Below are 24,517 nucleotides of genomic sequence, written 5' to 3' on the forward strand. Positions count from 1 at the left end.
TTTTTCATTTTGACGGCAGTTAATATGTACTAGTATTTGGGAAAAGAAAAAGGAATATGATAATACTTGTATTTACATAAAATATGATTTTTATATAAATAAAAAATAGTTTGGTATGGTTTCACACGCAATAAGACAAAAGAGGTTGGTTGTAAAGTAGTAGGGAGAATCCAAACGGAGACAGGTAATATGACTTCACTGACAGGGGCATTTCCGTCATGTTCATAAACTCACAAGTGGCACTCTTCTGGCATCTATATTAACATTTTTGAAGTATATTTTGAAAAATAACTTTTTATTTTGTATTATTTGCAATCATAAACCCTTGCCAATTCTATAATTTTACTATTTATAAGGTTTAAATTTGTAAAAGATCTACAACTACTTAGATTTTTCTAAAATATCTCCTTAATAAATTGAATATCTCTCAAATATCTTTATATGATCTAATTTGTTTTAAAATTTATATTATTACATATAATATATCTATAATAAAAATAATTTTTTCGCATATGTTGTAATTTGAATTTTTGAAAACGGACATATATTACTGAATCATAGAAAAACAAATGTACAACGTCACACATCGGATAGAAAAATTAGACAATGGTTCAAAAACATTATAAATAAGACTAATATGCTTATAACTATGATTATATTTTATTGAATGGGTTTGAGTTTACATAAATTTGATTGAACGGGTTTGAGTTGATATAAATATGATTATAATTTTTTTTACGGGCTGTTTACACACAAAATATTTTAGTCTAAAATAAAATGAGTTAAATGAAAGATGTTACGGCATCATCATATCATTATTTGAAATATTATACATACTTAATTAAATTGATTAAATTATGGTTATATATAACAAAACACTTTGTCATGTTGTATTCCACAGGTTAAATCATATAATTAACAATCACAATATCATTGTACAATCTTAAATACTTAAAAATTAATAAACAAATACAATTTAAAAAAAAATTAGTTACAAAAATTATCCAAAAAGTTTATAAGTAATAAAATTCACAATCAAAATACAGTTACACAATTTTAAACAGTAAGCAAAATTAAAAAAATATAATTTAAATATAAAATTTTTAGTCAAAAAATCGTCCGCGGTGTACCGCGGGTTAAAACCTAGTATTAATGAAGATGGAATAATTTTTTTTTTTTTTTTGATATCTATTTTTTTATAAACGTAAATCCGTATTTACCTAAACAAATTATTTTAGTTTTATTTCCTAAAACAATACGGATGATCGATTTTACTCTAACTATGAGTTTGAATGGTAGGTGACATAACCACAACAAACTACACTAAATATATTATTCAAATACTCAAATGTAAACAAACAAAAAAAAATACTCAAATGTTTTGTGTGTGTCTCATAGATTCATGGGCAGAATCAAAATACAACTACATTTATGAAAAAACTGGAAAGGTTAAGAAGTATGTTCTTAATTAATTACGCTCAAGGAACTTTTATTTTTGATAAAAGGTGTGTGTATATATATGTATATTATATTAGGGGAATTGTCTTAAATACTATGAAAATGAATATTTTTTCCAAAAAATACCATTATAAATTTTATTTTCTAAAAATACCACAAAACTAAAATATTTTTTTTAAAAGTCAAAACTAATTTCTAAATTCTAAACACTAAACTCTACCCCTAAAAACTATATTTTAAGTATAAAGAGTCAACCCAAACATTAAAAAGAAAAGTTTTACATCTTCAAAAATTAACTTTTTATGTTTATGGTACTTTTGGAAAAATAAAAATTTTGTGGTATTTTTGGGAAAAAAACAAATATGGTATTTTTGGAAGAAAAACTAAAATGATGGTATTCAAAGGAATTTCTCTATATTATTATAGTAATTATATAAAAACTATTTTGACGAGTGAGACATTTTTAATTTAACATTGAACCATTTCTTATTCAGTATTTATTAAAAAAATTTTCCCTCTCTTTTAGTTAGATTAACCATTACTCATATTGTTTACTTAACCAAGTTTATTAAACTAGTCAGCTGAATAAATTTAACATTAATCCAAAAAAATGTATGTATTAACAAAAAGAGAATTCAAAATGTCAATGTACATCGTCTTATACATAACTCTAACTTTATTTTCACTGTTTAAAACAATGATATATGCGTATACAGATAAATTTTTTATACATAGGAGAAATTATTATTTTGCCATAAAATTGCGTGTGAAAAATCCACATGCATATACCAACGACTGTGATTCGCTCAAATGACATATTGATCCGTAGGGATTAGACCCATGCAAAAGCCACACGTGAATACTCTCACATTAGGATCTTCTAATTACTCCACTAGATTGATAGATTCACTTGTGTATGCTTTATGCTAAATCTCGCACACGTTAGCATTAAACATTATTCTTCTACTAAACTACACTTATTAGTAGACTTGTTGGCCACTATGACCGTTGTAAGTTGTAACCTTACTCAGATATTTAAATAAATAAAAGTATTTTTCCCGTCCACTAAATAACTCGTAAAAGTAAAATCATAAAAAAATAAATTAAATCATAATATTATTATCGTAGAGAAAAGAATAATTATTGTATGTATCACCAGGCAGTAATATGTATACGTGTCTGTTAATTAGAAATCTTATCGGGTCGTCTGATAGAGAGATCCAACGGCTGCTATGTATGTCCTGACGTGGAAGACAGGTATATGTTTTAATCAGCTTTTTATGTAAATTGTTGTATACAGTCTACTCCAAAATTAATGTGCATGTTTTAATATATAATTTGGTTCAATTTGGTTAAATCTTATTGTTGTATTTTTGGCCACACCTTATATTAATATGTATGATTTAGTCATATACTTTTATTATATAGTTAGGTATCACTCCCGTATTAGTAAATGCTAATTTGGCACAACACACAGTGATCGATACGACACCGTTTTCAGAGGATGCATTCATTGGCACAAAGCGCGGCGCCAAACGTTACCGTTTAAAAGAAAAACCCAACTCGCTCCACACCTTACTCGCCACGTGTCTTTATTTAAAAACCCGCGTCTCCTTCACGCGATTCTCATTAGACGGAGCCACTCGAGTTATTTTTTTAAAAATTGTTTACCGTTTGCAAAAATGTCTTATTGTCCTCTCAGTGTCAGCCTTATTTACGAAAACACCACCCGTGTATTTTATTTGGAGAAGGGTATTTTAGGGAATGTACCAAAGGGACGGCGTAATGGGACGGCGTAACCCAAATCTGACTTTTATTTATTTACACCGTTATTGCGCTTTATGGGAAATTTCAATTTCTTAATTTAAGAAAAGTAAAGTATTGAGAAAATTCAATGATACGCCCTTTTATTTTTGACTCCGAAAGTCTCAATAAATTTATTTTAAAAAGAACCCAAATGATTCAACTTTTCTTAAAATGTACCCCGTTTGTCTTCGAGGAGAGATCTCTGGTCCACAGCTTTTTTTTAATTTATACTACTCAAAATTTATTTATATTCTTTTCTTTTTTTGGTTTTTGTATTTTGAGTTTTTTTTGTTTGGTATTTTTTTGCACTTTATCCCTTCTCAAAGAAACCTCTCTACAAAAGCAAAAAATACACAAACAATTTAAATCAAATTTCATAATTTTACCAATTTTAATGATGGTACCATGAGGCCATTTCTTCATTTTTCTTTTTATTGGTTTTTTTTAATCGATTACGATCTTGTGAAAATATTACAACGTTATTTGATTACGGAATTAAAAGTGTTTGGTTGAAGAATAGAGATGATGATACAGCACCTGTGACTATTTGTCGGGACACATGTGTAAGAAGCAAAGCCTCTCATGCTTTCTTGCTTCTCTTTGTTTTTCTCTCCATCATCTTAAGTTCTTAATTATTATACGTTCTACATATTTATTTTTAGAAATTGAGAATATACATATATTATGAGGTCACATATTAAAGTATATATTTTCATCTGTAAACTAAAAAGGATTTGTATCTACACTAGTATACACAAACATAAAAAGTAATGAATGATTTAAGCTCATTATTCATTACTAGAGTAGCAGTAAATTTAGCATTTTTTTCGTCTCAGAAACCATAATTACACTCTACCCCTAATTAGAACACGTATTTAGAGGTGCATTATTGTTATTGCAAAAGACTTATCGATGAAAAATACTTCTCGCAGAAGGAAACCCATTGAATACAAATATCTCCATAATGTGACAAAAACACACAAAAAAATAATACAAAATATCTTATAATTAAACCATATATCAAAAAACGAAACATAGTAGAATATTAGGAAACATGGTTTTATAAATATCTGTGCGTTTCTTGACGATAATTAACTAGTTAGTCTGGAAACTAATACCTAATTATATCCAAAACATATAAATATATAAAAATCAATTTAACATTTGTTTAAAAATTATTTAGATTGTTTCCTTGTAATGTCACCACCGCGTAAAATTAAAAAACCATAATTAATGATTATGGAAAGATAAATATATTCATTTGTTTTATTGTAAAAAATCGAAAATATAAACCACCCAAAAGCCAGATGGAAACCATATTCTTCACTCTCTCTCTCTTTCGTCTCCTTCTCTCTCTCTCTCTCTCTCTCTCTCTCTCTCTCTCTAAACCTCCATAGCTTCTCTACGCAAGCTGTTATCTCTTAACGCTCTCTCTCTCTCTTTATTTCTCTATAAGCTCTTCTTCTTCAATCTACGCATACAGAAGCGTGTTAGTGGTGCAAAAAGATTATTACAAAAAAAAAATGGAAACTTTGAGTCGTTTCTTGGTTTTCATGTCTCTGTTTTCCGGTTTAGTTTCTGGATTCGCTCTACAGAACCTTCCAGTCACATCTTTTGAAGAAGGTTACACTCAACTTTTCGGTGACAAGAACTTGTTTGTTCATAAAGATGGCAAATCTGTCCGGTTAACGCTCGATGAAAGGACCGGTACGGTTCTTCTCTTCTCATCTTTCCTCTGTTCTTGTTTCTTTGTTTTCTCTCGGTTTAGTGATGGTTTGGTCTTTTTGCAGGTTCTGGGTTTGTTTCAAATGATCTTTACTTGCATGGATTCTTCAGTGCTTCTATCAAATTACCTTCTGATTATTCAGCTGGAGTTGTTGTTGCCTTTTATGTAAGTAAAATAATCTGATTTATCTTTAGGTTCATTGTTATGTATGGTTACCAATTAAGGATCTTTTTTTCTTATAAGTTTGATTAATTTCACTATTGGTTTGGGATTAGTATTAAGTAATAATCTGATTTTTTTGTTGGTTGGTTGTTATGGTTTCAGATGTCCAATGGAGATATGTATGAGAAGAACCATGATGAGATAGATTTTGAGTTTCTTGGTAACATTAGAGGAAAAGAGTGGAGGATTCAGACAAACATCTACGGTAATGGAAGCACTCATTTGGGAAGAGAAGAGAGATATAATCTCTGGTTTGATCCAACCGAAGATTTTCATCAATACAGTATCCTCTGGTCTGATTCTCACATCATGTAAGTAAAAAAACATCATTCTCTATTAATCTCTGTGTTTGTTATTTAGCTAACTCAATAACGTTAAGAGTTTTGAAAGGAGGTTAGGCGATTGACCCCATATTTGATTTTAAAGCGTTCTGGATTCAATAATGTCATCTTCTATTTAAGGAAACCCAAGTGGGGTTTTAATGATGGGAGGATCTTTTTGTTGAAAAACTATGCTTCAAATTTCTTGGTGGATATTAAGTTTTTTTCCTTCTTGTGGAAAGTTTTTGGTGATGCTTGGGACATCATTTGCTTTTGGTTGTATTGTTCCTGTCAGTTTCGGGTGTGTGAGCCCCCAAAATGGTTTACAGCTTTCGTTTTTTGGCATCAGCAGAGACCCTATAGAGAGAGTATGTTTTTTCCTTTGGGGGTCCAGTTCACAAGTTGAGAATCTTTTACTTAGTTCATCAAAAGCTGGAAATTTTTTATGCCAAAAATGTTATCTTTCTAAGCTTGTAGTTTTAGTGTATTGATCAAGATCACAATTTTCCTATTTTGTCCAATTATGGCATCAATGACCCATGCAGTATCTATCTTTACTTAATCTAAATATGTTTTTCTTTATAGCTAACAATCAAATCCTTTTCCCTGGTTATTACTTTTTTTGTGGGTACTAAGTTGTGATATTGTTGGTTATGCAGATTCTTTGTAGACAGTGTTCCGATCAGAGAGGTCAAACGAACAGCGTCAATGGGCGGTGATTTTCCATCAAAGCCGATGTCTCTCTACACAACAATATGGGACGGTTCTAAATGGGCAACAAATGGTGGAAAGTACGGTGTAAATTACAAATATGCGCCTTACATCGCGCGGTTCTCTGATCTAGTCCTTCACGGCTGTCCCGTGGACCCAATCGAGCAGTTTCCGAGGTGTGATGAAGGAGCGGCCGAGGATATCAGTGCGGCACAGGAGATTACCCCGACGCAGAGGAGTAAAATGGACATTTTCAGGCGGAAACACATGACATACTCGTATTGCTATGATAGGACAAGGTACAAGGTTGCGTTATCCGAGTGTGTGGTAAATCCCGCAGAGGCTCAAAGGCTTAGGGTTTATGATCCAGTCACATTTGGCGGAATCCCGAGGCGCCACCGCAGTGGAAAGCACCGTAGCAAGAGAAGCAGGGTCGATGGAACAGAGTCGATATGAATAACAAGATATATAGTCAATAATATGGTGTTGAGTGAGATTTGTTGGGGGTTTCTATAATAAGTCCATATATTGGTTAATTTATGATTCAGTGCATTTTCACAGTTAGAGGGGGCATTTTTGTCATTTGTTGCTTGTATATGAATATATAAAAAGAAGAAGAAAATAAATTAATTTTTTTATTTGAGAGATTTTTCCGAGTTTGAATATTACAAATTGTTGTCTTGTTTTTGTAAATACTGTCGTTTACGAATATATATGTAAGTTCAGCTGTCTTGGAATAAATATTATTTTTGTTATCATTTTCTTTGGCTTATTGATCGAATTATTTTATACTATATATTTTGTATTCAATTTTTGGGTACTTTATGTGAGACGAAAGTTTTGTCTCTCTCTTGTACTTGTTTTATTCAATGGGTCCAACGAATATTGTTTTAATTTTGTGTGGTCATGTTCATGCACATATATGTATAAAAACATACAACGACAATTTCATGTAATTCATACATTGTACCTTTTGCATTCCAACAAATTTTGAGCTGAGTAAACAATTCATTTACCAAAAAATAACCTTTGTTTCTTTCATTATTAACTAATGTATAGTATAAGACCAATTTGTATAGTATAAGACCAATTTCACATTTTTGAGTATTTAAGTTTCGAATTGTCGTTTTGAGTTTTAGTTGTAGAGTAATAAATCTGCGAAATTATGAAAACACAAAAGAGAATGAAAATTAAGAAAAAAAACAATTTAGTTTTACATAGAGGTCAAATTTGGCAAATTTAGGGACCATCAAATGGATAGAATTGTGAAAAAACTAGACAAAATTGGCTTTAGCACATTTCTTATTTGTGTTTAGTCGTTTTGAGGTTGATGTTTTGCTTTTTGCCAGCTATTACCCAACTGGTTAAAACACTCTACTTGCTTCCAAAGGTTCCGCCACACATCAGCTCTTGTTTAATGCTTATCCCCAAAACCAACTTTTTCAAATATTTTAAAAGATTGGCCTTTTCGATTTCAGTTGGGTCGGGTCATTTCGGGTCGGTTTGATCGAACCGGGTAATTGATTATTTAGAAGAAAAAAAACAAATTTCCTCTTCTTCTTCTTCTTCCCTACCCTTGTGTGCTCTATCTATCTCAAGCTCGTTCTTACTCTTAGGTTGAGGCAAGCTTCATTCGAAATTTACTCTTTAGACTAATACAGTGCTTCAGTATTCTTCATGGGGTTTCGTTTCTATACCTAAAGTTTAATCCTTTTCTAAGGTTTGTGTTCGATTTCAAAACCTTCGCTGTTCCCGATTCTATTGTAGAAACGTTTTGAGTTTGATTTCTTAAGGATTTTTAATCTCTGCTTAGTCTGGATTCGATTTGATTCAGCGTGAATTAGAGAACCGTGATTTCGTGGTGTTTTAGGAATGATACTGCATTGTCCTGTCTCTTCGTCACTTAGCTTCCAATTGAATCCTCAAACCAGTAGAAGAATCAGAAACATAGGAGTAACAAGAGTCAATGCGATTCAAAGGAATCATTCTAAGAAACTCACTAAGAATCTCCGTAATCCACGCCGTACGAAGCTTCCTCCTGATTTTGGTGTTAATTTGTTTCTGAGGAAACCCAAAGTTGAACCACTAGTGGATGATTATGATGATGATGATGTGCAAGATCAAGAACTAGTGGATGATGATGCTGTTGTATGGGAACCAGAAGAAATAGAGGCGATTTCGTCGCTTTTTCAGAAAAGGATTCCTCAAAAACCCGAACAACCGATTCGAGTTAGGCCTTTACCACTTCCTCAACCTCACAAGTTACGACCTTTGGGTCTTCCAACTCCAAAGAAGAATATAAGATCAGCTGCATTGTGTTCTGTATCGAAGCAAGTGCATAAAGATCCGAGCTTTCTCATTGGTTTAGCTAGAGAGATCAAGAGGTTGCCTTCTTCTGATGCAGATGTCTCTCTTGTTCTCAATAAATGGGTTAGCTTCTTGCGTAAAGGGTCACTCTCTATGACCATTAGAGAGCTGGGTCATATGGGTTTGCCTGAGAGAGCTTTACAGACATATCATTGGGCTGGAAAGCATTCTCATTTAGTTCCAGATAACCGGATTCTCGCATCCACTATTCAGGTTTTAGCGAAGCACCACGAGCTGAAATTGCTTAAGTTCGACAATAGTTTGGCTAGCAAGAACGTAATTGAAGCAATGATCAAGGGATGCATTGAAGGCGGATGGTTGAATCTAGCTCGGAAGCTTATATTGATCTCAAAGAGTAACAATCGTATACTCGACTCGAGTGTTTACGTGAAGATGATTCTGGAAATAGCTAAAAACCCTGACAAATACCATCTTGTAGTTGCTCTTCTCGAGGAACTGAAAGAAAGAGAAGATTTAAAATTGAGCCAACAGGATTGCACAGGTATTATGAAGATATGTGTGAAACTGGGAGAATTTGAGCTCGTTGAATCTCTCTTTGACTGGTTTAAAGAATCAAACAGAGAACCAAGCGTTGTAATGTACACTACGATGATACATAGCAGGTACTCAGAACAGAAATACCGGGAGGCGATGAATGTGGTCTGGGAGATGGAGGAATCAAACTGTCTGCTTGATCTTCCAGCTTATAGAGTAGTCATTAGACTATTTGTGGCATTGGATGATTTGGGAAGGGCGATGAGATATTACTCTAAACTGAAGGAAGCTGGATTCTCGCCAACATATGATATTTATCGCGATATGATTAGCGTTTACACTGCTTCAGGGCGATTGACAAAGTGTAAAGAAATATGCAAGGAAGTTGAAGATGCTGGACTGAGGTTGGATAAAGATACTTCATTTAGGTTGTTGCAGCTCGAAAAGCTAACAATGTCTCAGTAAAGAAACTCTTTGCACTAAAGAGAGAGTTCCAATTTTGTTTTCACTATTCAGTTTTCTGTGGTTTATGTGAACATTTTAGCATTGACAACAATGAAGATGTAATATACAAGAAAAGACACTAATCATTATGTAAAGAGATAAGTATATTTTTACTGTTTGAAAGTGTTTTCAGGCAAAGATGAAAGTGGAAACTTCACAATGTCAGAATCAGACATAGCAAGTCTGTTTTCTTCTGGAACTGATTCTGGTCCATCCATGGATGGTTTTATCACTGTAATGAACAAAATGTTGTAGAACAAGGTAAGAGCTAAGAGAAGAAAAGCTGAAGTTGTGAGGAACGATCCGGACATCTCAGGTGGTTCTTCAAACATGATTGGATCATTGGTTCTGACTACATCTGGTGATGTCTTGACGATACTTCTTGGTTTTTCATCAGCTTGAGATTCAATTTGTTGATCAAGCTGTTTCAGAGCTTCTCTTGCTTTATCTCTATCGATTTGAAATCTCTGTGAAGAAGAAGAATCATCTCTTTCAGTGGCTTGGACAATATGCATCAATTGTCTCTTTTTCTCCATCATTCCTCCATGCACGTACCAATTAAGAGTCTGGAAACCTAACAGCACCATTTTCAGTTTTCTCTGTTTCTTCTACTACACCTCTCTCTAAGATGATAATTTGTGTGTGTGTGTGTGTGGACATTATTGATGGCAAAGTTGTAGATAACTTGATTTCTTAGGGAGGTTTTTATTGTTTAAACTGAATTCTCACCATTCAAAACTGGGCCTTTTTGTAAAGTATTAATGTCAAAATTCAAGGCCTAAAAGGCCCATTTGCTCCTTGTATGGAACTAAATAAAATTCCATTTGTACTTAACATCAATCCTAAACATAAACAATAAATTTTAAAACTCTAGTGATAATGAATCCATCTACATAACTTTTCAAGATAATCCCAGTTTGAACTTCTATCCATGTTGTTGTCAACAACCAAAAAGCAAATTTTATACATTTATTTCTACGAAAAATTAGGAAACTTATGACTAATAGTAAATTATATGCTTATTATTAAAATTGCATTCTTGTTGGAGCTCATCTCTTACAAGATTAAAAAAAATATATAAACAAGGATATGTAAATTTTAAAGCAAAAGAAAACTATAAATAAATAAATTTCTATAAGAATATGAATTGTAACAAAAAAAAATTAATAAGAAAATTACAAAAATATAAGATAGAAAAAATCTACATAAATTAATATTGATAATTTAATACCTCTATAAATTAATAAAATTTTACACTCTCAAAATTATTAATATATAGAGGTTTTACTCTAATAATAATTATAAAAAATCCAAAGATCAAAATAGTTGTATACTCCACCTAGAAAAGTGGTTGAAAAATCAAAATATCTAATTAGAATAATTATTGACTTGTTTAGAAGGCCAAATTGGATATTCCGTGAAAGTTCCGTGAAGATTCCCTAAATTAAGATTGAGCGTTTCCATAAATTTTAATAAATCACAAATGCTACAATAATTGTACTTCGGGAGTTTTGTCTTGTGGAAGTGTCTCCATGGATGCTTTCGCCGAGTAATAACTTAGAACATCACAACTCCAAAGGAGAATATGTCTACTTTATTATTTTCCTTGTCGTAGTTAGCTTGATTATCAATCAATATAAAGGTTTATATCCTCAAAAAATCATTTGGTACATAATTGCTTTTAGAGTTTATCAATCAATCCATCAATATAAGGAATAAGAGTACACAACAACAAAAATTATACCTCCAACATAGTGACTCAAGGGTCATTTCTTTTCAGTCTTAACGATCCTCATGTCGTCAATCTTTGCATTTATTGTATTTCATTATACATGATCATCACACTCTGTCATCAAATCTCTTTGAATTATGTCTAGTCAATGTCGTCAAACTCTATGGATTATATCTAGTCCATGCAATGACGTAAATATTTCAATTTATATGGAAAATTTTGAAAAATGACTTAAATACTGATTTTGTCATTTCGATTAGAAAAAATATTTTTGACGATGAGATTGATTCTTAATTTCAAGAATCAATTACCAATCTTTATTATGCATCTAGCTTATTAAAACCATGGTATAGCGGTAAGTACAAATATTGAACAGTTCTAACAAATTTATATAATTTATCATTAAATAATACATTTATTCTCTACGATAATACTATTTCTTTTTAGTTAAAAACAAACTAAATGAATAAAAATATATTATATTTACTGTTTTGTATAAATATTTTTTACAGTTACTTATTGCCATGTTTTTTTTTCCTCTCAGTATTATGAAGTCATGATTATAGAGGCAATGTCTATGCGGAACTCAGTTCCATACTCATGGATTGGGACTGTCAATGGATTGTTTAAAAATCTACAAATGCTTTGTAATTTTGGGGTCAAAAACAAGAACAAATTAATAATAATATCATTTTCATAATAACAGATACAACTTTAATTTCTTTAATATACCTATTTTGTAGAGATTGTTGATATTTTCTTCGTGGACACAACATGCATCGGTCGTAGATATATATCTTGATGAACCAAAGGACTTAATGATTGGAGAGGCATATTATACGTACCTAAAAATAAGTATATTAACGATCTCTTAATTAACGGTAACTATATTTCTTTTTTCTTTTTTCTTTTTTTCTCTAGCACAATCTAGTTATATTATCAATTTTTAATCATTGATATACAAAATAGTAAAAAGATGTGATTAACATTTACCTAATTCGGTGATACATAAATAAAAATAACATATACTGTATGATGTCGATGGCAAAATATAATATGGTTGGTATGCAGGTAATTTTTACTTAAATTCCTTCAAATCAAGTACTTCTACGTACATGTTTACGTAATATATAAGTAAAATGTGTAATCTATGCCTAATTAACTCGTGAGACTAAACACTCAAATGTTCTTCCAGTTTTGTGAAACCATGATTACAAGGGTAATTAATCTTGAAGCACAACTAAATCACGTTCTCACCCAAAAGGATTTGTCGCCGATCTTTTGTCTTATTCTCAGATTCCAAATTTTGTATAGACTTCCCAATTATTATTATACAACTTTAGATTATACAAGAATTAATGTTTAATCTATATATTACAACCTTTGGAGAATGTTTTCTTACATATATAGTTGGATATATATAACGCTCTAAAATATCGAATTTGTTGGATTCTCAGTAATATACAAGAAAATACACTAATCGTGATGTAAAATAAGATATAGATATATATATATATATATATATATATATATATATATATATATATATTTTTTGCTAAATTGTAAATATTTTATTAATAATGAAAATGGTTTACGTTACAATCCAAAGAATTGAAACGTATACATATGGTTTTATGGCAAAAAAGAATAAAAACATGAAAGCATAAGACGGTAATTAAACCAAATTTTTGGTCCATCTATTCAACCAAGCCAATAAGCTATGGGAACAAGATGAAGCGATGACGTTTATGAAGTCCTTCCCGGATGAGTTGCAAAAGGAGAAGGGCGAAAGCAAATTGTAAGACACCTTAATACGACTAGTGACTAGCTTTAGAAACCTTTCGCAGGAGGTCCAAGACTGAGCCGTCAACGGTAAAACTCCAAATCATCGATCACAAACTCCCCCTTCGTCATGTGAGACCGATTCTTCGTTTTAGTCCATGAGCTTTCTCTGAAAAGGAACCTCACACAGCTAAAAGCTAAAGGTGCAAGCCCCCTCTACCAAGTTCATCCTCGAAGTCAGTAGCTCAGAGCAAAATAAAACCATTCAAAACCACACAAGAAGCTGAAAGCCCTACTAACTTCTCTAAAGATATAGGTATATTTTTACTGTTTGAAAGTGTTCTTAGATGAAGAGCTGAAGTTGTGAGGAACGATCATCCGGATATCTCAGGTGGTTCTTCAAACCTGATTGGATCATTGGTTCTGACCACATCTAATGATATCTTGACGATAATTCTTGGTTTTTCATTAGCTTGAGATTCGATTTGTTGATCATGTTGTTTCAGAGCTTCTCTTGCTTTTATCTCTATCCATTTGAAATCTCTGCGAAGAAGAGGATGAAGAAGAATCGTATCTTTTAGTGGCTTGGACAATACGCATAAAATGTCACTTCTTCTTCGTCTCCATGATTCCTCCATGTACGTACCCGTAAAGAGACTAGAAGCCTATTTTTCAGTTTCCTCTGTTTCTTCTGCTACACGTCTCTTGAAGATGATGGCAAATTTGTAGATAACTTGACTTCTTAAGGGCTTTTTATTGTTTAATTATCACCATTCAAAATTGGGCCCTTATCACACCTTCTAGGACCAAATGGGCCTTTTAAGACAAAACCAAAACAAAATTATTAAATGATCGACCAATCAATGTCTACATGCATATACGAATCAGAAACATTTAGCTTGTAGGATAATGGAACTATGGAAGCAACCAAAAAGAAAACGATGACGTTCATGTGCAACAATGGACAGGCTTGAGATGATTAGTTCCAACGTAAGCTACGTAGCCATCGGGTTTTGGTTGTTGGACCGCCGTTGAATTACAAACGAATAATATATGACTTCGATCGACTTATCTCCCTCAAGCTATCGATTGAGAGAGACTTTGGTAAAAAAAAAGAAATGTAAGGGTGATGGACCTTTGGAGCTTATGGTGGATTTTCGTGTGGCTTAATTGTGTATCTATATATCTATATAGCTAGTCCTTATGTTATGTGGACAAGTGTAAGAAAAATAAAATAAAATAAAAGCAAGAGGAAAAATAATATAATAATTGTGAATATCTGTAATAATGTAAAAGTATGCGTGTGTATATATATATATTATGTATTTTCATAATAGATTTAATTAAAGAACATTTTGTTATTAGTTAACTAGTTCACATTTAAATTAGATTTGGAGAAAACGAAAATATTAATAATGGATTTCACTCTGTATGTTTCTCAAAAATGGGTATTAACTTATAGGATTATATATTCGCGAGACACTAATCAATTCTTTCAGTATGATAAAGAAATGATGAGCGATAACTTTATATTATGGGAATGTGTAAAGTTATTCTCCACTTCCAATTTATGGGATTGTGTTAACGACCAAATGAAATTTTCACTAAAAAATTAAAATAACTCCTAAACTAAGGGGGTGTATTCAAAGTGAAATTTAACATGAATTTTAAAAAGTCTCATGAAATTCAGTGTTATTCAACTAATGATTTCAAAATCCACCTTAAAATCCACTGTTATTGAAAACAATTTGTGGATTTGGCTTTTAATTATTTTGAAGGATTTTAGAGGATTTGGGAGGATTTCCCTAGTTAAAAATACAGAAATCCAAATCCCATAGTTTTTGGTGAGATTTGAAAGGATTTTACAAAAATCATATGAACTTCCCTAAAATCATCAAAATCATTTAAAACCCCAATAAAACTCAAATCTCTTAAAATTCTATTTTGAATACACCCCTCTAATTAAGATGACTTGGCATCAATTGTTATACTGTAATTTGACATTTCATATATATATATATTAACTAAACGAAATAAAAAGTTGACCGAATTATTTGAAGCTGATATTTGTTTCCTTTACGTATAATATGTGAAAAATCCATTATCCGAGTCCGAGCTATTAATTACTAATAGTTAACTAATTTATTCACAAAAAATTTCAATCACTTTTTTAATAATCAACCTTACTAGATAAATATCAGCTAAAGTCATTTTCTGGTAAACAAGACCATGTCGCTAATTCTAAAAATAGAACATGAAATGCACTTAAAGCAACTAATACCAAAATAAAAATAAAAATCAGATCTTCATCCTTTCACAAAAACCAAAGTTAAATGGTGATCCAAAAAAGAAAAACCTAGCAAAGAGACAATGGATCTATGAAGATACAATAGGTAAAAAAAATTCAATTTTTTTTTTAAAGTTGAGAATTCAATGAAGAACCGTTTAACCTTTTTGTGTTGTTTGTATTTACTTATAACAACATAGGAATCATACATTAACGGTCTTGGGAACTGAATTTGAAAGTAGTTGTATACTCTGTCCTCCGCTGAGATGGCCGAGAAATCAAAACAATTAGTTATAATCACTATTTAATATGATTTTTTTTTTGCCAGTTGACTTATTAAGAAAATCGAATGACAATTCCATAAAAATGGATGTCTTAGAACGTAACTTGCGTTGGGGATACAAAAAAGAAATATATATTAGCGAATAGTTTCAAGTCATAACTTAAAAAGTAAGCGGATAATTTCTTGGGCTAGCACTTAACTAGATTGAAATAGTTTTTTTTTTTAGTGTGGACATTATTGATGGCAAAGTTTTTGATATAACTTGACTTGTTTTTTTTTTATTGTTTACACTGAATTCACACCATTCTATACTGCCCTCTTTTTGTAAAGTATTAATGCCATAATTCAAAGCTTGAAAGGTCCATTTTTTCCAAAAATGTATGATAATGATATATTATGCTAGCACATTTTAACCATTTTAGGAAAAAAAAATTTGCACAAAAAAAAAACATAAGAATTTCAGTTTAGTTTTTGTTTTTGGAATGAATTTAGAATTATATCGGCCACCAAAAAAAACTGTTTTACAAATGTATTATCGTGAATCGAGTTTGTGCCAAAATTCAATACTTTTTCAAATTTAAATATGGAACATGTAAATTGATGCTAGTATCTTCTTCTTTTCTTTACCTATAAATTGCATGTTGTTAGAGAAAAGTTAATTATGAAGTCTCTAATCATTTCAATCATGGAACTAAAAGTTATACATAAATTTATCACTTTCAAACTTAGATCGTCTAATATGCAAGCTTTCTTAAATAAATCTAAACCAGAGACAATCAGAAAATGCAAGTGGTTGTGACTGAAATAGAGAGATTAACACTTGAAATAACAAAACAAAAAGGTTTACAAGAGAAAGATACTATGAGAAACTGGTCACTCTTACACACATATTGTGTTCAATAGCATTACATCGATAGATCTTTTATAAATAAACAGTATATAGAAATTATTTAAAACATGTTTTAAAGGAAAAGAGATCTTTTGGACAATGAAGATTGGTGAAGAACATTGCCGAAAACATCATAGTAGACGAAGTTAACTTGGGAGCGAGTGACGTGAAGAGATATGAATCCTTGTCCATCATAATAAAGTTTGAGTTCTTTTGAATCCCATGGCTGAACATCTCCTCTCCATGCCTTTGATCCTCCTCCACTTGTTAGGAATTGGGTTTCACTTTACAAATACACAAAACAGTAAAAAAAAATATTATTATTATCCTATTCATCCATGTTAATCTAAGTTGCATCAAAAGAAGAGGCAAGTAAAAGTAGTGTTACCCGTCAGTGCCAATGTGTTGCAAGCAGTGATCATGTCCGTTGATGTACAAGTCCACTTTGTTATCCTTCAATTTTGAATGAAAAGCTTACCATAGTTTAGTTATATATCAAAACAAACGAATAAAATTAACATGGTATTTTTTTTTTTTGCTAAGAATGTAAATATTTCATTAAAATGAAAATTTAGTTTAGGTTACAATCCAAGATTATAAACCTATAACAAATGGTTCCATGGCAAAAAAAAGTAAAAACATGGAAGCATATATAACACACCAAAGATTTCGGTCCATGCACTCAATCAAATCAACAAAGCTAAAAGAGATAGATGAAGCGATTACAAAATTTTGAATAGTTATATAATTTGTTATAGGTTTATAATCGACATGGTAGCTGAAAAATGATAATTATGAATGGTTATATAATTACCTCTAGAACTGGAAGAGGTTGATCTATGAGCTCTTGAGTAACACCATGATGACTTGCGGTTTTGATCCCGTGATGTCCTACGACGAATTTCAATGTGGCACGCGAATTTTTAATCGCTAAATCTAAATCCTAATATTTCAATAAAAAAGTTAAGATAAAATCTAAATCCGGACATGATCACTCCTTGCAACACATTGGCACTAGTTTAAGTAAAATTTCTAGTGCACCAAACCATACCGTGAAACATATGGTTTCATATTTTTATAAAACCATAAAACCATTAAAATTGAACCGTAACCAAACCGAATTACAAATTTATATATGATTTCAATTTCAGTAAAACAGGAAAACCGCAAAAATAAAACCAGAAACCCAAACAAAAGCAAAAAACCGAATGCCCACATAGGGCACGTCCATAAGCGGCTAGAAACACAGAAGCAACTACAACAACAGCGGTACTGGCTGTATCTTTAAGGGTGCTTCTTACAGGAGATAATCTCCACGAGATCACTTCGCAGGACTTGTCAGCTTCTTGGTAAAGAGAACCAAAGGCACTTCCTCCAGCGATGGCATTTTTGTTCTAAAAACATCACAGGTTAGGTCAGAGATGAAATGACAACTGAGTGGAGGGTGAATTTAGTTAAGCTTAGAAGAGCAAGGATCATTAACCTGTAGCATGATGCTCTTCATAGTTTGACCAAGAGTGAAAGTATCACTAGGAGATGATAATAGTTTGAGGGAATGATCTTTCCATTCTTCTACAAGCCTTTTAAGAAGAGCAACACTAGCTTCTACATTCTCCTTATAGAGATTGTCCCAGCTTTTCCAGCAGTCAACATTTTCAGTCAGAGACCAAATAGCGATTGTTATAGCTTCCTTGGCTAAAACAGGATTTGCTGTAACTGTAAAACATTAGAACTCTATTTGGAGAAGTTTCTGAGGGAAGCGTAAAAAACTCAAGAATTTTCAAGGTTTGGTTTGTTAGTAAAGTTACCTTCTCCAGCTAATTTCAAAGAGAGAGTAAATATCTTTCGAATGATTTGTTTCCATGCCTTGCTTCCTGGTGAAGGTGAAAGAGTATAACTTGGTGATGATGATGGATTGAGGGAATGATCCTTACATCTCTCTACAAGCTCTTTAAGAATAGCAACACAAGCTTCTAGATTCTCCTCAGAGATATTGCCCCTCTGCTTCCAGCAATCAACGATTGTGGTCAGAGACCAGATAGCGATTGTGGTACCTTGCTGGGGTAAAACAGGGTTTCCTGCCAACAACGTTACTTATCAGAACTCTATTTGGAGAAGAGAGAGGGAAGCAGAAAACTCAAGGCTTGGATTGGATTGTTACTAATACCTTCTCCAGCTAACATCAAAGAAAAAGTGAATATCTGTTGATTCATTCTCTCACTTACACCGTCCTTGAATTTCCCTACAATCTTTTTAAGAAGATCAACAGTTGCTTTTAGATTCACTTTGTAGAGATTCTCCCAGAGATTCCAGCAACTCTTGGTTACGGTAAGAGACCAGATAGCGATTGATCTAGCTTCCTCGGCTAAAACAGTATTTCCTGCAACAAAAAGATAACAGATTATTTGGAGAGAAGAGAGAGGGAAGCAAAAGAGGATTCAAGGTTTGGTTTGTTAGTAGATAATACCTTCTCCAGATAATCTCAAAGAAAAGATGAATATCTCTTCTATTGGCTGCCTTCTTGATGTACGGACAAGAGCCATTTTTCTCAGCAAGGGATAAATTGCCTTAAACCTACTTGTAGAAGGCTGTGTGCACACATGCGTGATCAGAATCGACAGACGCATAAAGGTTATAGTTTTGTAAGTTGCAATAGTAAAACATACCACGGATGAAGCAGGGAATGTAAGCCGCAGCAAGATCTCAAATGAATAAGGTGGAATAAGTCTCACTCCCTCCCAGAAAGGAGCTTTTACAAATCTGGCCTGATCATCTGGTTTGGCCAAAATCCTGAAAAGGAAAATTGTACTGTATATATAGCAAAAAAGGAAGTCACAAGAAAACAAACTTTCGACTCACTTCTCAACCAACGTGAGGGCGGTATCTGTTGACTGAGGATGGCTGCAGACTAGAGGTAACAAGTTATGCGCCCATGAAAGCAAGCCCACAGATAAATCTTCTTTGGAGGCCTGTCCACATTTTACAGTTGACTAGAGCTATACAGATCACACAGAAAAAAAATTTCAACACACTTGGGCCTAGTACACATACGAACCTGAGCTATCAACCAAAATGTAAGCGCAATATGGCCCCGTCCTTTATACATACGCCTCAACCTCAGAGAGGGCAAAACCCTAACGAAGACATGAGGTTTGCTACGCACTACCATTGCTAATGTAACAAGCATTGCCATCTAATCGTAAAAAGAATAGAACATAGTTGATTTAGTGAAAACAAAGGTAAGTGGATACACCATTCCAAGACATTAGTGAAAGCGACAAAGTTTTTTACCTTAGAATCGCGACAAGTACCTTCGCTGACACCTGCTGGAACTGGAAGAAAACCCACGGGAATTTTTCCTGGTGGTGTAACCATAGCAGAAAGAATGTAATTAAATGTGGACAATACAAAGAGACTGCGTAATCTCTCAGAAACATTTTGGTTGAACCAATCGACTGATGCTTGGTAGACAGGTTCAGGGATATGAGATAACGGAACCTGTTTAATTATTTATATAAAAAATCATCATCAGCCTCACGATAAAACTAACCTAGAGAATATAGATTCACACACAAAAACATAAGAGAAGTAATAGCTCGCATCGATCATATCGAACACCCTGGGCAAATTAGAATCCTTGAACATCTCAAGCCATGGGCATGATACTCCGGGAAGTGCAGTGTCATAGAAATCGAGAAATCTCGATATTTGAAACATCGGCACAGGCGGATACTTGTCCTATTATTAACAACCCAAACACAAAAATTGAAATCCTGATTTATTGAGAGAGATTAAGATCAGAGTTTCACGTTGCAATATGCACGTACCGGCACTTTTTCGAGGTAATTCGCAAGGTCTGATGGACCGATCTTTGCCGCAGCATTCGCAAAAGATACTTCCCAATCAGCCATACCGTTCGATTCTATTACTTCCATTAGCGTCTCTCTCTTTTTTTTTTTTTGAGTTTCTCTCGCAAATTCGCTCTACCGGCGTCAAAAACACGGAGGAGATCAAATTACACCACGACGGGATTTGATGATAGATGATGTATTTTATACTAAGCAAATGGGCTCCTGTGGGCTTGATTAATAAGAGCATTGTTCAATGGTAAACCCTTAAAAAGTGTCTAAAATAATAATTAGGATGTTTTATGTAAATTTAATTTAACACAGCCACAAACATGTCTAATTTAACACATTTTTCTTAATATTTGATCATAATTTTCAATAAACTAAATTATTATATTTTCAAAACCTATCTTAAGATACCCTAAATATCTCCATTGCACATGCTCTGAATAGTTTTATCGTAAGCCTTTTTAAAAAAAAACTTTAGTAGGAATTTTTTTTTTGTACCAATTTTACTAGGAAATCTAATAAGCAAAGTTTTGACAAAATAAACATTGCTAATTTATTATTATTATTATCATTGTGTAAGAAAATTAATAGATAGAGTTAGTATTTTAGCATAATTATATATTATTGAGAAAATTAATGTATGTAATTATTCTATTTTTAGTATTATTGAGGACGCTACTGCTTATCCTTCTCAGTTCTAAATAAATGAATGATTTTTTGATTACTTGATTAAAATTATAACATCCACAAAAGAAAAAAAACTGTTGTACCAATGTATTATCGTGAATCGAGTTTGTGCTAAAATTCAATACTTTTTCAAATTTAAATATGGAACATGCAAATTGATGCTAGTCTTCTTCTTGTTCTGGATCATTACCTATAAATTGCATATTGTTAGGGAAAATTTAATAATGAAGTCTCTAATTATTTCAATCATGGAACTACAAGTTACATAAATATTTATCATTTTCAAACTTAGAGGTCTAATATGCAATCTTTCTTTATTAAATCTAAAAGACAATCACAAGATGCAAGTGGTTGTGACCGAAATAGAGATTAACACTTGAAATAACAAAACAAAACAAGGTTTACAAGAGAAAGATACTATGAGAAACTGCTCACTCTTACACACATATTGTGTTCAATATATAGCATTACATCGATAGATCTTTTATAAATAAACAGTATATAGAAATTAATTCAAAACATTATTTAAAGGAGAAGAGATCTTTTGGACAATGAAGATTGGTGAAGAACATTGCCGAAAACATCATAGTAGACGAAGTTAACTTGGGAGCGAGTGACGTGAAGAGACATGAATCCTTGTCCATCGTAATAAAGTTTGAGTTCTTTTGGATCCCATGGCTGAACATCTCCTCTCCATGCCTTTGATCCTCCTCCACTTGTCAGGAATTGAGTTTCACTTTACAAATACACAACACAGTAAAAAAATTACTATTATTACCCTAATCATCCATGTTAATCCAACGTTGGATCAAAAGAAGAGGCAAGTGAATCTATTGTTACCCGTCAGTGCCAATGTGTTGCAAGCAGTGATCATGTCCGTTTATGTACAAGTCCACTTTGTTCTCCTTCAATAATAAACGAATATAAATTATGAAAATTTAGCTATCATAGTTTTAATTATATCATTGTAGAAAACAATAAAATAAAATATAATTATGAATGGTTATATAATTATACCTCTAGAACTGGAAGAAGTTGATCTATGAGCTCTTGAGTAACACCGTGGTGACCTGCGGTTTTGATCCCGTGATGTCCTACTACAAATTTCCATGTAGCACGCGACTTTTTAATCGCTAAATCTAAATCCTAATATTTCAATGAAAGAAGTTAAACTTAGTAACTTAAAGAATATATAATTGTGATTATGAAAGAAAATGTATTTACATGTAGGAGGTTTGAGATGTATCTATCTCTGGGTAAGACATTACTCCAATCGTAAGTGTGGTTTCCTGGATCAGTGAAGTACTTTTCTACAAATGGATTTGTGTCCACGAAGAAAAACTCCACCATTCCTATAAATATAACTCAAGAAAAACAAGAAATATTACTACATAATTGATTTGTATGCACTCTACTGTGTAATATACTAGTATTAATCTAAGTATATGTATATATAACTAGAAAATATACTGTTAAATAAATTGGAAGTATTTTTTTAAAAAGGAACCTGAGGATAAGACGAAAGATCTACGACAAAACCATCTCCAATCTTTTTGGGTGAGAACGTGACTTAGTTGTGCTTCAACATTACCTCTGTAGTCATGGTTACCCAAAACTGCAACAACATTTGAGTGTTTAGTCTCACTCACGCGTTGATTAGGCATATTAGATTACACACTAGCTAGGAGCAAACATGTATGTACGTAGAACTACTTGATTAGAAAGGAAGTAAAAGTTACCTGCATACCAATGTTTTTGGAGACTAGGATGAGTGTAGATATGAGAGAAAGAGGCTTCAAAGGCAGGATCAGTCTCTCCTTTCAATCCGTCTTCGTAGAAATTATCTCCTACTGATATCACAAAATCTATGTCTAATTGCTCTCCCACTATTCCCATCTGACAAATTTTCAAATTTAAATATTACACAAACCACTTTTTTTTTTTATTAGAACAGATTTGTTCTATATGATTCAGTTCATGTAAATGTTAAAACTATAATTAAAATATATATATATATATATATAAATTTCAACTTCTATTGTCATTATGACTCATATATATGACTACATTAATTTTGTTAAAAGAGAACCTTCATTTAATCCAAAGTTGCATATATTGTAAATAAAGGTTTTTCTTTGAATAAACTTAACATTTATTCACAAAAAGAAAAACAAGAGAACCTTCATCTTTAATTTCATCACTTTTCTACATATTAGGAATATGCTTTCTTTCTTTCTAATGAAGCGTATCAATTCGTCATTAATTAGCCAAGAGTATACTTTCACGAATATGCTTTTTCAATTTAATGTCTACATACGTATACATATTGCGTAGAATGAATGACTTCGTCCTACAAGAATGATGGTGACGCAACTTTATGTCCATATTTTAAGATGATTGAGATGTTTATTTTTTTCGTTACGTGTATCAACTTTTAAAACTATATCGACAAGAAAACAAACTATAACCGGGTTAAATTAAATACACCTTTTCACCAAAAATCAAACCTAATCATTTGGGCGGTGTATGTATATATTATTTATTATGTTTATATATATAAACACATACATATAAGAAAGCTTTTCAACAATGGTTTGAGACTCGTGGCATATAAGTGTTGTATATCAAATTTTTGGTTTAACTAGTTTCAGGAAAATGTTGCACTTAATTGATGTGAAAACAAGGTTTTTTGGTTTGAATTAATTTTACATTCAACTCAAATATATATATATATATATATATATATAAACACATACTATATGATATATCTATTACATTCTATCTTACGAATCACACAACCTATGACCAATGGTGTTTCCATGAAATATCCGAATATTCTTTGTGAAAATTAGTGTTCATTCTTTTGTATAGTTTTCATGACCACATAATTGCCACTAAGTAGTATTTTCCGGTTATTCGAAGTTTAGAACCATATACAATGAAAGTAGTATGTTTCAACTCGGTGGTGATCGGATGCAAATGCAAACCACTAAACTAGATATTGAAAAAGTAACTGATATTAGTTAAGCACCTGATGAGCAACGATGGATTGATTAAACTCTCCTTGGCGTCCCCAATCTCCAACGACCAGAAAACTAAGAGAGCCATCAGATTTGGTCACCGGATGTTTCAATCTTTGAAGCTTCGACAAAGAACCACTGATGAAGAAGATACATAGAAACATCAAACTCACACTAAACCTTCCGATACCCATCTTCATCTTCTTCTTAGCTTAGTTATTTATCTCGTTTTGAGTAAATTCAGCAAAACAAAATGCATATAAATATATAGAGAGAAAGATGTCTTCGTAACAAATTAATTATTATAGATGGATCCTTAAGAATAACATGGTTGATACTTTATTCAAGGATGTTTTTTTTTTCTTAGTCAA

The 24,517-nt window shown here is 32.1% G+C and overlaps 7 protein-coding genes across 8 annotated transcripts; 2 read left to right on the forward strand and 5 right to left on the reverse strand.

Annotated features, from left to right (window-relative positions):
- The first annotated feature begins 4,618 nt into the window (after window positions 1-4,618).
- LOC17885628 (probable xyloglucan endotransglucosylase/hydrolase protein 27) lies at window positions 4,619-6,890 on the forward strand. The gene is made up of 4 exons (XM_006291403.2): window positions 4,619-4,971; window positions 5,055-5,155; window positions 5,315-5,523; window positions 6,192-6,890. The coding sequence occupies exons 1-4, from the start codon at window positions 4,788-4,790 to the stop codon at window positions 6,697-6,699; spliced, it is 1,002 nt and encodes a 333-aa protein (XP_006291465.1). The 5' UTR covers window positions 4,619-4,787; the 3' UTR covers window positions 6,700-6,890.
- A 934-nt stretch (window positions 6,891-7,824) lies between these two features.
- Window positions 7,825-9,725, forward strand: LOC17886578 (pentatricopeptide repeat-containing protein At2g01860). The gene is made up of 2 exons (XM_006290359.2): window positions 7,825-7,963; window positions 8,114-9,725. Exon 2 carries the CDS (start codon window positions 8,116-8,118, stop codon window positions 9,568-9,570), a length of 1,455 nt encoding a protein of 484 aa, XP_006290421.1. The 5' UTR covers window positions 7,825-7,963; window positions 8,114-8,115; the 3' UTR covers window positions 9,571-9,725.
- LOC17887334 lies at window positions 9,693-10,289 on the reverse strand. The gene has a single exon (XM_006292616.2). The coding sequence runs from the start codon at window positions 10,194-10,196 to the stop codon at window positions 9,720-9,722; it is 477 nt and encodes a 158-aa protein (XP_006292678.1). The 5' UTR covers window positions 10,197-10,289; the 3' UTR covers window positions 9,693-9,719.
- A 6,366-nt stretch (window positions 10,290-16,655) lies between these two features.
- LOC111830427 (purple acid phosphatase 7-like) lies at window positions 16,656-17,653 on the reverse strand. Its single transcript, XM_023782253.1, has 4 exons — window positions 17,624-17,653; window positions 17,397-17,525; window positions 16,971-17,035; window positions 16,656-16,866 (listed from the first exon to the last, which is right to left on the reverse strand). Exons 1-4 carry the CDS (start codon window positions 17,651-17,653, stop codon window positions 16,656-16,658), a joined length of 435 nt encoding a protein of 144 aa, XP_023638021.1.
- LOC17887195 lies at window positions 17,601-20,079 on the reverse strand. Of its 2 annotated transcripts, none has more exons than XM_023783023.1 (9): window positions 19,874-20,079; window positions 19,638-19,775; window positions 19,442-19,551; window positions 19,249-19,372; window positions 19,050-19,170; window positions 18,750-18,962; window positions 18,391-18,660; window positions 18,066-18,292; window positions 17,601-17,976 (listed from the first exon to the last, which is right to left on the reverse strand). In XM_023783023.1, exons 1-9 carry the CDS (start codon window positions 19,955-19,957, stop codon window positions 17,704-17,706), a joined length of 1,560 nt encoding a protein of 519 aa, XP_023638791.1. In that variant the 5' UTR covers window positions 19,958-20,079; the 3' UTR covers window positions 17,601-17,703. The 2 variants fall into 2 exon arrangements, with proteins under 2 accessions (XP_023638791.1, XP_023638790.1); XM_023783022.1 differs by having other exon boundaries at window positions 18,066-18,298.
- LOC111830571 lies at window positions 20,075-20,528 on the reverse strand. The gene is made up of 2 exons (XM_023783024.1): window positions 20,410-20,528; window positions 20,075-20,320 (listed from the first exon to the last, which is right to left on the reverse strand). The coding sequence occupies exons 1-2, from the start codon at window positions 20,515-20,517 to the stop codon at window positions 20,117-20,119; spliced, it is 312 nt and encodes a 103-aa protein (XP_023638792.1). The 5' UTR covers window positions 20,518-20,528; the 3' UTR covers window positions 20,075-20,116.
- Window positions 20,529-21,526: 998 nt separating this feature from the next.
- Window positions 21,527-24,362, reverse strand: LOC17885544 (purple acid phosphatase 7). The gene is made up of 7 exons (XM_006292137.2): window positions 24,158-24,362; window positions 22,866-23,022; window positions 22,634-22,741; window positions 22,351-22,478; window positions 22,144-22,272; window positions 21,967-22,031; window positions 21,527-21,862 (listed from the first exon to the last, which is right to left on the reverse strand). Exons 1-7 carry the CDS (start codon window positions 24,344-24,346, stop codon window positions 21,652-21,654), a joined length of 987 nt encoding a protein of 328 aa, XP_006292199.1. The 5' UTR covers window positions 24,347-24,362; the 3' UTR covers window positions 21,527-21,651.
- Window positions 24,363-24,517: the final 155 nt, after the last annotated feature.

This window comes from Capsella rubella, unplaced genomic scaffold (genome assembly GCF_000375325.1).
Source record: "Capsella rubella cultivar Monte Gargano unplaced genomic scaffold, Caprub1_0 scaffold_5, whole genome shotgun sequence".
NCBI classification, from domain to species: domain Eukaryota; kingdom Viridiplantae; phylum Streptophyta; class Magnoliopsida; order Brassicales; family Brassicaceae; genus Capsella; species Capsella rubella.